The 16,011-nt window shown below is 42.3% G+C and overlaps 1 protein-coding gene across 3 annotated transcripts in view; it reads right to left on the reverse strand.

Moving 5' to 3' along the window:
- Positions 1 to 14,712, reverse strand: part of LOC116947491 (inositol 1,4,5-trisphosphate-gated calcium channel ITPR1-like) — a 144,953-nt gene extending 130,241 nt beyond the window's left edge. For all 3 annotated transcript variants that reach the window (XM_076070630.1, XM_032963298.2, XM_076070629.1), the window contains exons 1-3: positions 14,466 to 14,712; positions 11,502 to 11,618; positions 5,687 to 5,757 (exon numbers count right to left, since the gene is read on the reverse strand). In XM_076070630.1, the coding sequence (XP_075926745.1) occupies positions 5,687 to 5,757; positions 11,502 to 11,605 (175 nt within the window). In that variant the 5' untranslated portion in view covers positions 11,606 to 11,618; positions 14,466 to 14,712. The remainder of the gene's footprint in view (positions 1 to 5,686; positions 5,758 to 11,501; positions 11,619 to 14,465) is intronic.
- Positions 14,713 to 16,011: the final 1,299 nt, after the last annotated feature.

Consider the following 16,011-nt stretch of genomic DNA (forward strand, 5'->3'; position numbering starts at 1 on the left):
TTGTATTGGATGACCTCAGCTAAAGTCACAAAATCTGAAGTAACTTCAAATTTAGATTTACAATGCACAAAACACATGCAGCAGTGAGTTGCTCACACAAGTCAGGAGGTAAACACCACGAGCAAACTTCTAATAAGTCCTGCAGAGCATGTTTGCCGCATGTCAAACCAATTTGCTTTCAAATTCGAAGAGCTAGGAATTATCCGAATTAATTACATGAACACAAATTGCAACGAGCTTATTTTTGTTGGAGTCATCAACTCGCCTACACTTCCAGAGGTTTTTTTTTTGGGTTAGATCGCGCAAATATACGTGTTGCGGCTTGACTCTTCAACACACCGGTTAGTGCTGTATTAGTGACGAATTGGCATGTTCCATTTACGTAACTCTTACTAGTTGGCTGTGTCTGGTGGTGGTAGGTTTAACGCCACATTTATATATTTAGGCGATCCAACCCAAAAAAACTATTATGGATGATATTGGTCGCTAAAGTCTGTGTGTTAAACTCATACACTTGAGAATGCTATTTTAAATCACGGGCAGTGTCAGAATCCGAGATTTGTTACCCAGGATCAAGTGCTGGGCTCGGTGCTCGGACACCTAGAGAGCCAGCGAGCCACTTCAAGGGAGGTGATCGTTACTGGCCAGGGGACCGTATGGCACTTGCAAGGGAGGCACGCCAAGCAGAAATTAAGCTGAAGTCCACACAGAGTATTACGCTTTCCTTGTGGTCTGTGTTACGCAGCAAGAGGTCAAAGATAGCTGCCTGAAAGCCAAAGGAAAAAAAAAACTAGGCCTGTAAATATCCCACCGCTTAATGAAGACCTCCCTCTTGCCATGTTGGTCATGTTTGCGTGGACATACTTAACCATGCGAGTCGGCAAGAATTGGGTAGGATCAAATCCCAAGACTGGTTCAGATTGTTGCCACTTTCCGTTGGCCATAGAAAAATAATGGAACCATCAACATGCTCGTTTCTTAGCGCATACCGGCCAATAACTAAAATTGGAAAATGCGAGCATTATAATTGACATTCGTTCCCACTCCTGTTAGCTCATCCCGTGTCCCTCACCGATTGTACAGCACCTCGGCGCGCAATTGTTTGCTCACGTCTAAAAGCTACTTTGTAAAATGTGCAACTTTAGCGACACAAAATCTAATTACTGCAGGAAAAAAACGTGTCAAGCACTCTTACACTCACAAGGCCTGATATGCCAAATAAAATTATCACATTTAGACACTTGAGAGAAACATTGATCTAATAACGCCGCATTATGTAGCTATTGCTGCAAACATGACGACACCGTTAGCGAAACACGAGACCTACTCTCATACGGGATGATAATTAATCAGTGGCAGGCACCAGCAGCATTGAGTTGTACATTACATCAGGTTTGTACTGGTCTTGATAAAAAGGCGGCTGGATTAGTCCAGACTCAAATGGAAACTACATACAGCACTCAACGTACCACCTAATTTTCTACATTTTGTTCACAAGGAATGTGCAATGAATGTAAATACGTGAAAAGTGCAGCACTTCCTATGATGATCGTCACCCTGAAAATCCGAACGAGTTTATGGATACATTAAATTTTTAAGCATCTTCTTCAATACCCAACATCTCCCAACGTAAAACAGAGTACGCCGATTCGAAATAACAACAATTCAAAGTGATCAGTGTCCCAGTTTAAAATAACTCTCCAAATGAAAGTTATTTAAAACCAGCGATACACTGCGCCGCTCCTGACGCAGTTATCTGGCTCGACTACCTGAACGCGAAATTGTAGTTGTTCTGCATCTACGAAAACTGTACGAAAGAAAGATTTCATCTGTTCCTCCCTGCTTTGATAAAAAAGGGCCATTTCCCAAAATATAAGCTCCTTATATTTTTATAATCGTGCGGTAATACTCTGGAAGAGCTTGGGACAAATGCATTTCCCACCACACCCTTAAACCGCCCTTACAAAAATGGGATCACAACTTTTTTATTTATATATTAATACAAAACGCACATCGCCTTGGGCACCGGACGCCAATATTAAATCACCAGGAAAATCCACGGCTGCAAGAAGACCCCCCCCCCCCGCCTAGCGAATCGCTGGGTTACATTAACGGTTCAGTTCCCCATGAGCAGATCTCATGGGAGGGGCCTCGGCAATGCGACGAGATCTACTTGGGTTGGCCTTTGCACCATTTTACAGGTTTAATTTGCGTTCAAATTTAGAGCGAGTAAAACAAAAGGTACGAGTTATGTTTCTGTGCAAAAAAAAAAAAACTTTAGGAGACTTTCAAAAAAATGCGGTAAATTTTTCTCCAATTATTTTGTGCAGCATAGCTTTTTATTTAAAAACGCATTATTTAGCTCTGTACATTTGTAAAAATGGCAGTTTGGGGGAGGGTGCATGAAAACCAACAAAAATAATCCAATGGGAGCAAACTTCGCATAATGTCGTGGTTGGCCAAAACCTGAGACAGAGCCAGCTCTAAAACAGGAATTGGTTCGGTATCACAGCATGCTGCCAGCAGTGACAGTGGCTCCCCGGTCCCTCTCGGTGATGTCATGTCCAGACGTCACACGCCATGCGCCATTTGACATCTCGCCGCGAATCTTGAAATGTCTATGGGCATATTGTCTTCGCATACCTGGCTGGCAAGGGCACAATTGTTGTTGCGAACTAATTAATTCTGTAGGACAAATGAACGTTTGAAAAGGTTACATGTTTTATGCATATACATAATGTATGTTTCCTTGTTGGCACTCTAATGTATTTGCACAGAATTGTAATCAAGATCTTTATTTGTTACAGCTCTTCCAATATCTCAAATGGTGCAGGTTATTACCAGCTGGCTGGCATGTTATATTTTAGAATTGTCCAATAATGCGATTAGAAGCAGCATTTTGGAACAAAAGCTTATGTTGGCTCAAGACGAAGCCATAATCAAACCTCAGAATAAAACGGCTGCTCATTTTTCAATTTCAGAACTACCACGAAACGTGATAGCTACACATTGCGGTTAAAATATAATTCCAGTGGCCAGGGAGCACCTAAAAGTTGGCATTGTCAGAACGCTCGGTGGTGGCAGCCACCAACATCGACCGACAACAAATAACATGATTAAACCAGAAGCCAACATACAGAATGCGTTACGACGTCAGCGCATTGTCATAAGTTGGGTCTTATGGTAAGCTTTCATGCAACCGAGTGAATTGGTGTTCACATATTGGGCTTTTGTAAAGTTACGAGAAATCTTAAAGGGGATTTAATGTACCTGAAAGTTCAAGTGCGGCAAGTGAAATATTTTCAGCAGTGATTATGAATACAAAAAGGGCACAAAAAATAAGAACTCTATTTTTATTTAAAGCTCCTTTGAATTCACAGCTCCAGGAAAAACATTCCTGATGCGAGACCGACTTGCAATGAACACGTGTCAGTGGGCGCACCACTTCAGTTTGGTCAGAAGGCAACTCGCTCACAAGTAGTTTTCCCCATTCCGAACTTTAAAAAAGGTGATAATGTAAAATGTCATCATCATGAAATTGTACCAACAACATTACTGGAATAACTGGAAAAGCACACTATGAAACCAAAATAAAAATGTGATCCCCTATAACACAGGCACAGATTGGATGAAAAGACCACTTGCCCAAGATCTACTGTGATGCAACCTCAAGTGCAGCATCTGCCACGTTGCCCTTGAGCGACTTAAAATAAACGCATCACCACCATTCCCTAAAAAACGGTGGGCCAAAACTGCCTGTTAATTTGTAAATAAATGAAGTACACAACAGGACAGGGGTTGCCCCCATTTTGCTACAGAAAGCATAAAAAGCAGCCACTTGTGTACATGGGCCCTGTAGTGTGGATGCATACGAGCCCAACAGCGTGGATGTGGGTACTCCATATATGGTTCTCAGGACGCAGATGTAGCAGCAGTGAGCACTAGCGGCTATGCGGTGCCGATGAGTCCTCATGACAATGAAACTAGTCCACAGTTGTCAATCACTGCTGCTGTCAGTTGGTGACATTTGTTCAGCTTTTTTAATAATGGTGATCTAAGATGAGAGGACTACCGTGCATTTGTTTAGGAAATGCAGATGGTTATATTAGGAAATGCAGAAATGGCTGTGCTTTGTTTTACTTATTGGGCAATGTAGAATGCCACAGCCCCTTAGGCTCAGGGTTATTAGTGCAATTTCAATTTAAATCTCTGCCCTATGATAATTGTGGGAACAGGCACCACTACAATCTTCACGTTTTAAATGGATGCATCTTACACAATAGATCACCTTTTGGAAGATACCATGGCAGGATTAGCAACATTGAGTTAAACCATTGATTCCTTGACCACTTACTGTTGGGGCTTCAGGCTGCCGTGTTAAGATGGGAAGGTTACCTAAACTTTGCGCACCACTTGGTGTATTAGGCACGACATTTAATGCCACACTATGTACTGTACCTCTCAGAAGCGGCTTTCACAGACTTACAAGAACATTTACTTGGGCACTTAAACTTATCAAAGCAAAACGCCAATTTAATATAAACGTATAAAATTCATGTGCCATAGCAAAGACAAGCACATAACAGTTTAATGACACAGGAATATAAGTCACACATCATGTAACACAACTTCAAGAAAAATTTAAATGCAAAAAAAAATCCAATTGAATTTTCGTGATGTATTCTTGACGCAAACTTTCAAAACAAACACCAGAAATTCACTACAAACAAGTATTTTTGCTATCACCGAGAATTTTTTTCTCATTTGTGATGGAATATTTATGTTTACTTAAGAAATTAACGATACGAACGGGTATTCATTACAGAACCCATCAGCCGCACGGCCTTCTGAGAGTGCATAATTTCAGCAGCATCGATTACAATACCAAGCCAACTGGACCCAGCTTTGACACCCAGCATCTCATCAGCAGTCAGGCTTGCTTGAAACAAATTCTAGTCAAATAATGCACTCCCATATGCCCGAAGGGACGACGAGTTGTGTGGATAGACCGATATATATAGAATTGTGTGGTCAGTCAGGGCCATTTTACTGTGTCAAAACAAACATTTTTATTTTTAAGTTTAGCCGTTTTCATACCAGTTTGCTGAAGCATCAATTTCATATCTCATATTCACCCATTTACTACAACCATGGCTTGACTTCATTCCGATCCAAAATGAAGCAACGCAGTAAAACGTTCAGAGTCTGCTTGGCGTTTCCATCGGCCACAAAAAAAACAAAGCTCCCATTTATGGCAAGCACAGCAAATATGACACCAATAATAACGAATGAAACTCATCATTTGGTGATATTGCTTTGGCAGTGGTGCACAAGCAATAACATTTTTTTTCTTAAAACATATTTACATACACAAATCGGTAAGGTTTTGGCCAATGGCCATTCTTTACAAAATAATAAAGAGAGAGGTGGAATCGACACTGCCGGGCTGGTAAAGCGGCACGGCTGAGAAGCATTTAAACTTCAATCATTTGTTTCTTTGCATGGGAGTGAAATATATACTGGCTTCAGTGAACCAGTGCAGCAAAAAAGGGCCCTTTATTCATATACCATATTTGTGTTTGGCTCTACATGGCCAGTGGCGCAGTGGGGGTTGTGTCAAGAAGCGCCTTTCATTTCACGTTTTCATTTAAAAGATTAAACAAACGCCACAATTTTTTTTTCTTACCGCGGAATTTCTTAGGTGGGTTGCCGAGGTCCCCAACATCTGGCTGAACCACACAGCGGTCGTCCACAAGCCTGCGCACGCACAACATCGTCGTCAGGACGCGCAGTCCACAAAAACCTCAGAGCGAAACTCTTGGTTTAACCATGCCTCCATTAGATCCTACTCATGATATTCGAGAGGTTTCCTTAAAAAAAAAACAGGTCATATATTCACCCTTTTTTGGTGGAACTGTACTAGCGTCACTGAACTATAAAACAGGCCCCCTTCACAATAGTCCGATTAGAGCATCTCCCCAGTTCGCCACAAGTAAACGTAATGCAGTCGCTTCTCATTTAATTAATCTACCTCAAAGCAAACTTTAAAAACGGACTTGTGCGTTAAGATTCATATCAATTTGGTTCAGAAAACTAAACTTGACCGCATATTAAAAAGTTAAGAAAATTTTGGAAATAGGCCCAACTTGAGTGTGTGGAGCAGTTTGTTGTTGTGGTTTAAAGCAGGCAAGGGCAGGATTCTACTAGGCGAGGGGAAATTGCAACAGCATTATGGCGGACGTGCACATTAATACCATGTAGATGGTGATATGCACAAAAGCCTTTAGAACATTGTTCTTCCTGAACATTCCATGAAAATTCCTATTATCTGTGCATTATTCTTCCCATTTCCCTCCACACAATTCACAAATAACAGAGGGCACCTAAAAGTGGTAGTAAATCACCATCACCTAGACTTAACCATGGGCAAAATAACTAGATCTTATTTGGTTCTTTCGGTAAAGTCACGTAGAATGAGAATAAAATAATAAATTGCTAAAATAAAATAACACTAATATTCTCACGACGTTTCGGCCACAAAGAAGATGAATCATTGCAGTCACGAAAGCTTTAAATCGAAATTTAGGTCTCCTAGAAGCAATGAATTTCACATCTGTGCTTATGCACAGATAAAAGAATCACCCAGAAATGGAAGCACTCTCATCCTATTATCTTAGGAAGTCTTGACAGCTTAGCTTTTCGATGCCGTTTATTTCTCGTTTGTTTTGTGCGTCGTCTATAATTTATGGTTTTGATCATATTTGGTTGTACAATCATTTCCTTGCCGAGTAATTATATCATAAAAAGCCCTTAGTTCTGGCGCCTTAAGACGTAATACTTCTTGATGGGGGTTGCAGTATAGATAAAAATTATTATCCACAGATAACAACAGTCATCCAGAGGTGATCTGTAGGAAAGCAACAAAATAATCCTATTAACTGCCAATGGCCACACGGATAACAGGAGCAAAACGCACAAAAACAGATAGGCAAAATTGGGCCGCCCACATCACCATTGCTAAAGAAGAAGTTTGACCATACTGTCATTTTTTTTATTTACTGTGAACGGCATAAGTTTCAAATGAGATGAGATTCTTGCATTCACATACCATAAGTGGGGAGTGTCTACCTCAGATTAATGATGGATGGATTTCTATGCCATTCGTCTGGAATATATTGGCCACACCAACCATTGCAGTGTCACATTGTGGACGGCTTGATTTGTGCAACTGATTAATTGTACAAAGCAAGTAAATATCTTTCCACAAGTGCTGCAGCATTATCAATTTGAACTTTAAATACCACGTCTGTACTTCCCTGCAAATACATTAGGAAACATTTGATAAAAGACTAATCAGGGTTTCATATTTTAGTTGAAACAATTTTAAAGTAAAAAACAAAAACGTCGAGATTCAAATTGGGTGTGAAATTTGAATACTTAGAATGGGTATATTAGAAAACTAATTGCATCCCATGTGGCAACGTTTGCGGTGCGAAGTCAAAATGAATTCACAACCCAAACACCAGATGCTGTATATTTTTTACAGCACAAATTGCACAGATAAGATGTCGAGCAGTCCCCATGGTCCGACACTGGGGAGACTCGGCCATAATGGCGGCCGTCTCTGGTGTAGGCCAATCAGCTTCAAAACACAATGCATATGTTTGGTTGCATCTTCACAAGTGTGGTTAATGCAGACTTTATTCCTTGCAAAAAATGTATCTATTTGGCGAACACCTTAACACCTGTTTTATTGCCAGAAAAGGGTAAAACCTACTCTTATATTTTATAATCGGTGATATTCAAGGTCAAGCAGTCTGAAGCCCAATTAGACATTAAGCCATATTGTACATCACAGTAAGTGCCCCATTCATTAAGCTAGTTTCATTACTTCCCGCCCCAAAGGCTTGGAGAACACACCAACCTAGGATGATTAAGCTTTGTTAATATTTAAAAGTTCAACAATGCACTGGTGGGATTAAAATGCAGCTGCAGAAATAATGTAGCAAATATCCTGATGAACCACCCCACAGAGCATTACAGCTGCACATAAAAGGTGTTGGTGGTAGTGCTGAACGTGCTGCACTATGGTCTGGGCCTTCCGTCACCCCACTCCTTAGCCAGCCTGTACGGATCAGTGTGGTAGTGTAAAAAAAAAAAAGACATGACAATATGGCGTGTGGATTGAGAATGGCTGGAATTACTTTTTTTAAATATATAAAAGACGTGCAAGAATATACCACTGCCCTAAAAAACGATGACGATGAAAGCACACATCCGTTTCATGTTTTATTCTAGAAAACACCTGTGACACTTTACAGTTTGAGGAGTCACCCCATTGCCTCAATTTGTCCCAGATGTTTCATGGACTTATCTTCATTCCATATAAAACTATTCCCCACCTGTTGACTCGAACAATTAGACAAACGGGAATAGTTTACAAGCTGAATTATTTACCAGGTAAAGCTCACCAGCTATTGGCTCTTTTTAAGAGGCGACCTGGCCAGAGATAAAAGCTCAAAGTGGCTTTTCATGGTGGGAATTTATAGTCACCAAATTACAATGCTAAATTATATCGAAAATGAACGTTTAAAAGAATTGACATTTCATTTAAAAAATTGTGCCAATTTAGTTAAGCTACACATATTACATTAGCCTAGACAACACACATGGGCAAAGCAACAGCTAGCTACAGCTTAGTGACCGTTGCATAAAGAACGAAGGGCCTTTGTAATAAACCGAACAAACAAATCTGCATGCGAGTCAAATCCTACCAAGCAACACGTACTCAGGTCATAAACCTTCATCAACCAACAGTGGCAAAACCAACAGCACCATTTCTGGAAATGTTAATGACATTAATAAAAAGAGGCAAGGACTGTTTTTTGGTTTTGGCGCACCACACTTTTCCGCAACGGCACGACCTTGCCATGTCAGACTGTGCACACATCTTGCCAAAGAGGACGGTGATAAGCCACGGGGTTTTATTAAACAAAAAAAAAATCCCCATATATGGCAGCCATGTAGGCCCGTTCTGCAAAAGAAGCTATAAATATGTTAACCGTTATTGGAGACAGCAACCAAAGTTCCCATTTTTTCCCCCAAAGGAGACAGACGGTACAGATAAATGTATCATTCTTTAATTGAGACTTTCATCCAGCCTACTTTAAAAACACCGCATCAGCTTTCAGCCATCATCTTTAAGCCACAGCTTATTGACCGTTCATGTGTACACCACAAAATGTCCTATAAACCTATCAAAATCCACTTTCTATGCAAACTATTTTTCCATTATGCATTTATTAGGGAAAATAAATATGTATTCATTTCCAATTTACTTGGATTTTCAAGTGGTATTTATTCGAAAATTTATGCATTCTTCCAAAAAAAACCCTAATTGAATAGGATTACAGGTCCAGAGTTTTGTTGGCTTCGATCACGTAAATATAAATGTCACGTTAAACCTGCCAGTACCTTGACGTTTCGGCAGTAATTACAACTAGAATCATCAGGCAACAGACAGCGTTGTGGAGAAATCCTCCCGTTTCAGTCTTGTGTCTGGTGGCGGGTTTAACGACACATTTATATTTATACGATCTAACTCGGCATAATGGATTCCATCCCAGACAGTTTAAAATCAAAAAGCTGTGAAAACAATGCTTAAATCACAGCGCATGACACAAGCCGCGAATGTTCAATAGAAACAATTCCGTTTGGGGAAAATGGTAAGCTACTCAACTTATGGAATCAAAACGTAGTTGAATAAGTGTTTTATTTATGTTGAGCCGCAGCAAGATTTATTTTACAACCACTGTGCAATAAACCATTCGTAAATAAAAATGAAAAGAGGCAAACCTGGAAAGATTGCAGATGCTTTCAGAACATAAATGCCTTTTTGTGAACGATTTAGAAACGCAAACAAGATATGCCCAATCGCAGTGTCAATGAGGCATTTTCAAGACATCGTGGCCATTTTCACCAAGCTTGTTTCACCACAAATCAATCTTGGCCACGCATCGGCGCCACACGATTTGTTTTCATGCTCAATTTCCCACGTGTTTGCTTACTCACTTTGTACAGTTGGTGAGGAGAGGGGGGTCCGATGCTTAATAGAATCTAACGCTGGAAGGCACGGTGCCACTGTACATTACCAGTAGAAGCTCTCCTTGAATAAATCATATTTATAGCAGATTGGGAAATTACACGATCACCAAGTACAATTTTTCGTATACATTTTTACAAATTCCATTGGAGAAAATGCTTGACTTAATTGAGCAATAAACATTTTAATTTTAACGAAAACAGGATATAGAAATGCCCTCAAACTGAAAGGGAACCTATTTATTTTGCATTCAACCTTCGCACATTTATTGTTAGGCCACAGGACCAATAACCAGATGGGGTGTTACGATTCACTCCACTGGCAATTACATTTTCGCAATTCAGATTAAAGAATCGAATATTTTTACATTATGACGATAGGGTTAAGATATCACCGACTTAGAGGACATCCACCACGGGGAATGAGCAGGGAAATTGGCGAGGTGGAAGAAGTTCGAGAGATGGCAGAGGGCTTGGAAAGGCCTACATCCAAATGATGACAAGCAGCTAAAAGGTTAGCATAAACTCATTTGCACACACGAAATTGCAAAAAGATTATTCTTGCACACCCGGTTCAATACATATATCGTGAGATTAAGGAATCAATACCTCTAATTAGATAGCACTTGCATCTCAAGGTAGAGAAGCCTATTTTTGGACCTTGCATTGTGCAGCTACTCATCCAAATCTTACGAGTCAAAAGGCAACAGACTGACCGTCTTGCAGAGTTATTGATTATTTAGAGACCTGGTCAGCCAAAGGCTCACGAGCTGACTCAGCCTTGGGCTCGTAGAACAGGCAATTGTGACCGATGTGGCCTTTTAAAAAGTGATAAAACTGCAATGTGCCTACAACGTAGAAACAAATTAAAGACAAAACATTTTTAGATTTGGATCGCCCAAAAATTACGGGCGGATAATTTAATTTACCGGATTCGGCCACAGCACACAATCAGCTTAATGTTCAGACTCGTACCCCCCCACCCCCCGTGTTAAAACGCTTACAAATACATATAGGAGCCGTATGATTAGCGAACCAAGTAATTTGCCCTCGTGTAGAGTCATGCAAACGCCGACCAAGAGTAGGCAACGCTGCGCAACCATTAATGTGACGTGTAGTCAAATTATCATTATTAAATGTAGTTTTATGAAAGTGTAAATGCTCTCACCGAAGTGTTATGATTATGCTGTAATAAAACTACAGCAAAACATACAGAACTGGAAATTACGTCTGCAAAATACTGCAATTACACGATGAAAACGCACGTTAAAATCAAGTTACACAACTATCATAACCACCAAAATTAGTTGTCATGCTTGCATGAAACCGATGCATTATAGGGCTGCAAGGGTATTGGTAATTATGAACATAAACTTCATCCCCCACCATCACCAGCTCACCCCAGCGTGCTGATGAAGCCATGCACAGGCCCCTCTGCATACAGGGAGACAACATCTCCTATGTGCAGGAAGCTTGCAGTCATCTCCTTGTCGCCTTGGTGCATACACGGAGAGAAACTGCACAAGGGAGGGGGGGGGGACAAAGTTAAAAGGATTCCCCGTGTAGGCTTTCACGCGGTGTGTTGAGACAAGTGGTCAAAGCAAGCGCCGCAAAAACACAGCACCACATTGGCCGCATGGATACACTTTTGGGGCGAATGCTGTTGGCGAGCGCCTGTTTAGGACAATTCGCACACACGGACCGCTTTCATATCCCTGATGATGATGATGCCCGTTAAGAGGACGCTGGGTGCCAACTCATTTTAGGCCGAGTAGACCTAGGCGCGGTCCAGGTGCACAAGGCACAAGTTGCCGCTGGTGGTTAGGAATCGAACGTGCGGCGTCACTGACCAACACCTAACCATCACATCGCTTCGTAAATTCGAGCACGGTAAGTTCATTGCATATATTGCTCGTCTTCGCTTTTAATAAAACTAGATAGCAAAAAAAATCTGCTCTACACGTACACATACACGCCCCCCTCCTTAATAAAAAAAACCTAACACATCCTCAGCCAACAGGTGATCTCACGTGTGACCTACATAGCTTGTTGGGGCAAGTGCTGTTAGCTGGCACCCAATTAAGGCCGGTGCATGGCGCACGAGGAGAGGCCTGGCAGTGCCCACCCACGGCCGCCTTTGTCTTCCCATTAAAACAATGGCGTTCACACACCACACCGGGGGTATTTTGTTTAAGGCAGAGTCGACCTAGGGGGAGGCCCAAACGATGGTTCGGATATCACTCGCCAGCGACGTTACACGTGGTCAGATATTGTATCTCGGTCACCGGGTTCACAGCGTAGTGCGCTAACCACTGTCCCACCGATCCCAAGTCACAAAGATAAAGATCCCCCCCCCGTATAGCCTTAACAGACTGTAGGGGCAAGTGCTGTAAGAGAGCACCTATGAAGGCCGGTAACAGCACACGAGGGGGTGGGTGGCCAGCACCACGCCCGGCCGCCTTTGTCTTCAGATAAAGGTTTTTTGACGTGTACACGGCAGACGAGTGCCATTCGCGACTTGAGTGGCGGGGACGTCACCCGTTCGTGCCAGGCTAGGTGCACTTTGGAGGCCACGTGAAGTGTCAAAAAGGCCGATTGCTGGCACGATGGGAGGGGGGGGCAGACTCAGGTGATGGGGTGGGTGATATGAAAGGACATCATGGTTTAGGACGTATCCACGCCGTTGAGAAACCTCAGGACACACAACGAAACAACGTGCAACTTATAAACACTCGCCAGAACACAGACGTAGATCCGCATCAAGACAATGGAGACGTTGAACTTGGACGCCAATCAAACGAGACACATTGACAAACATAACATACCTGATTATACACACACACAAAAAATGTACAAATTTAGGCACGCACACATTCTGAACATCAATTACTGGTATCGTGGGACCTCCTTTGCCAGTCCCAAAATGAGAATAGTTTTCCCACTTTTATTCGGCAACAAAACAGCTGTGTTAAGATGTTAAAACACCAAACCGAATCCTTTTACAAGAAATCATGTCTGCAAATTAACCACAATACGTGTGGTCAGAATGCAAACAAAAAACACTGATAATATATGCATCGTTTTAGAAACCGATTGGTCCACACCAGAGACGGCTTTCTTTTGAGCCTCGTCTAAAAAACGGTGTTAGACCAGAGGACGCCAAAAGGCGTACACACAGCACAAAGACAATGCCACCATCAGAGTAATGAGGGCTCGGGGTGAGCATCTACAAAGCATGGGACCTCCTTTGCCACTACCAAAATATGAGAATAGGTTTTCCCCTTTTTTTCTGGCAACAGAGTGTGTTTTGTGTTTGCATTCTGACCACAAGTACTGTATTGCGGTTAATGCAGACATGATTCCTTATAAAAAAAAGGTTTCATTTTGGTGTTTTAAGATCTTAACGCCTGTTTTCGTTGCCAGAAAAAAAAAGGGGGAAACCCTATTCTCACCAATACTGGTACATGTAGAACGTGTACACACCACGTTAACGACTGCACTACACAGCTATAACTTGTACAAACACATACCTACCACATTCATAGACCCCTATACAAAGACACCCACACATAAAGAGGATATTCTACACACACACACGTACTGTACATGCCTATATCCTGACAGTACATTCATCAGCACACATACTAACAACTTGTACAATGATTCCCCCGCAGAGCCTTAACAGACTAAGAGCAGCGAACACTCATGAAGGCCGGAACAGCACACGAGGGGGGGGGGGGGGGAGCAGCCCCAAGCCCGACCGTCTTTGTCTCCCTCGTGGCGATGTTTTACATAACACAGCACGTACTCATTTAAGGCCGAGTAGACCTAGGGGAGGTTCAGATAACAGTCACTGGTGTTGGCTGCGAGCATTTTTTTTTCTTTTCAAAACTCGGGTTGACGGGTTTTCGGTGCGCAGTGCGCTAACCGCTGCACCACCGCTCCATATAACTTTTAAACAATGACATAAGCACCTGATGGACACTACATCTCTCACCAAAACCCACTTGTTATTAACTTGTATACGGACTCGGACACACACACACACTTGTACACCTCATGATTTACACCTATTAAAAAGTTGACACGTACACGTTATATACACACACACCATATATTAACGTGTACACGGACTCTCGCATTATCAGATGCTTCACTATATTGTGTACACACACACACCCACACACGCTCATTATGACACTTATGCACAAAGGCAGAACACTCGCACGTACATATTCAACCACTGCACATACAGTGCGCGTTCACGCATTCCCCGTTTCACGCGCTCGGCGCCCGTCAAAACAAGAAGCACACAAACGGCAACGCACGAAAAACCGCGCCGAGAGGTTAAAAGTAACACTCACATTGCAGCGAGAAGCAGAAGGAGAAGACCGTGCGCGACCCTATCCGACAAAGGGTCACGTTCAACATATATCTGGCTTATGTACACCTTGAGCAGCAATTAAATAACTGCCCGGTACGAAAGTTTGCCTCTTTTTACGCAAAAAAAAATAGGTCCACACGTGCACGCCTCCCTTAGCGCAGCCTGCCCCTATATCAACGCATGGCGGGCCGCAGCGCCGCTTCAAACTCTGTACCGGTGTCCTTCCGCGCTCCAAGAGCCACCTCACAACGGCGCGGATGGTTCGTGTGGAATCAATGAATGGGGATCAGGTGGTGGTGGTGGGGGTGGGGGCCATCAGCTGATTTGGAATCAGCTGTCAGCTGTGTTGTGTGATGATTGTGAAGGCACCCGGGGATTGCGGGTGTGGCTGAGATTTAAACACGGCGTGTGGGTAATGAGATGACACGTACGTGAAATGCACAAATATAGTTATTATCCATAATCATATCGATGTGATTATGGAGAATGATCCTTTTACGGATACCCCGCTGATTCTTAATGACCCCGTCTTCCCAACAGGTGATTGGATATTGTGGAAGCGATGGCTTCATATCTTACAGGAGGAAGTTATTACAATATTTAATAGGTACGTTTAGATAGGTTGAAGGCGTGTGGAGTCTTTAAAATGAATAAAAATGTATAATGTATTTCTATTATATTAGTGGGGCGTCTATATGTTGCATACCCCCTACATATGTGCAATTTAATAGCAATAATGGAGCAGAATTAGACAAAGCGGTCTTTAATTTAAAACCGATGGCGTTAATACTCGAGACTCAGGGTGAGCAGTCGCGGGCAATGGTAATCTCACTGCACTTTGACCCCCGGCTACCTGAGTTTGAGTCCTCGCCACGGCTACCTATTCTATAAATAATATCACATGGTCACGAATAACATGCCGTATGTAGAAAACAACCACGTTAAGAGCATAAGGTTAGGCGAAATGTCATACTCTACACTGTAAAATGTCAAACAATGCAGTGATGGATGCACATGACGCAATTCAGACACGTTGATTGTGCGAAGAATTCTGTAGCAGCTATGGCATGTAACTATGCACCACACCCCCATGCCACCGGATATTCACGATTCGATGTCAACATTCGATTCGGTGATCGATGCTTACAATATCTCGTCTAGTCTGTGGGTGTATCGTTTATTGCTCCGTTGCATATACCCTAATTGTGACACGTGTATTTTATTTGCATGACATTTGCATGCAAGAAGATACAATTTTAGTGATTTGCACGCGCGATTCTATGCAATGTGGCCGTAAAAATGCATTCGACTTGTTTTTTTTCCCTCTCCCTTTTAAGTGTGTAGACGATACAGAAGTTGTTGCGATTGGGCAAGCCACGTCGCTAGAAGGGATGATAGATGGTCAAGAATAATAACGGAGTGGCAGCCAAGGAACGAACGGAACGCGTCCGAAAGGACATCGACCGATGAGATGGAGCGATGAAATCAGCTGATGTGCACGTTAGGTGGATTTATTAAATCGCACA

The sequence above is a fragment of the Petromyzon marinus genome, chromosome 30 (genome assembly GCF_048934315.1).
Source record: "Petromyzon marinus isolate PM22_M1 ecotype Great Lakes invasive population chromosome 30, UKy_Petmar_22M1.pri1.0, whole genome shotgun sequence".
NCBI classification, from domain to species: domain Eukaryota; kingdom Metazoa; phylum Chordata; class Hyperoartia; order Petromyzontiformes; family Petromyzontidae; genus Petromyzon; species Petromyzon marinus.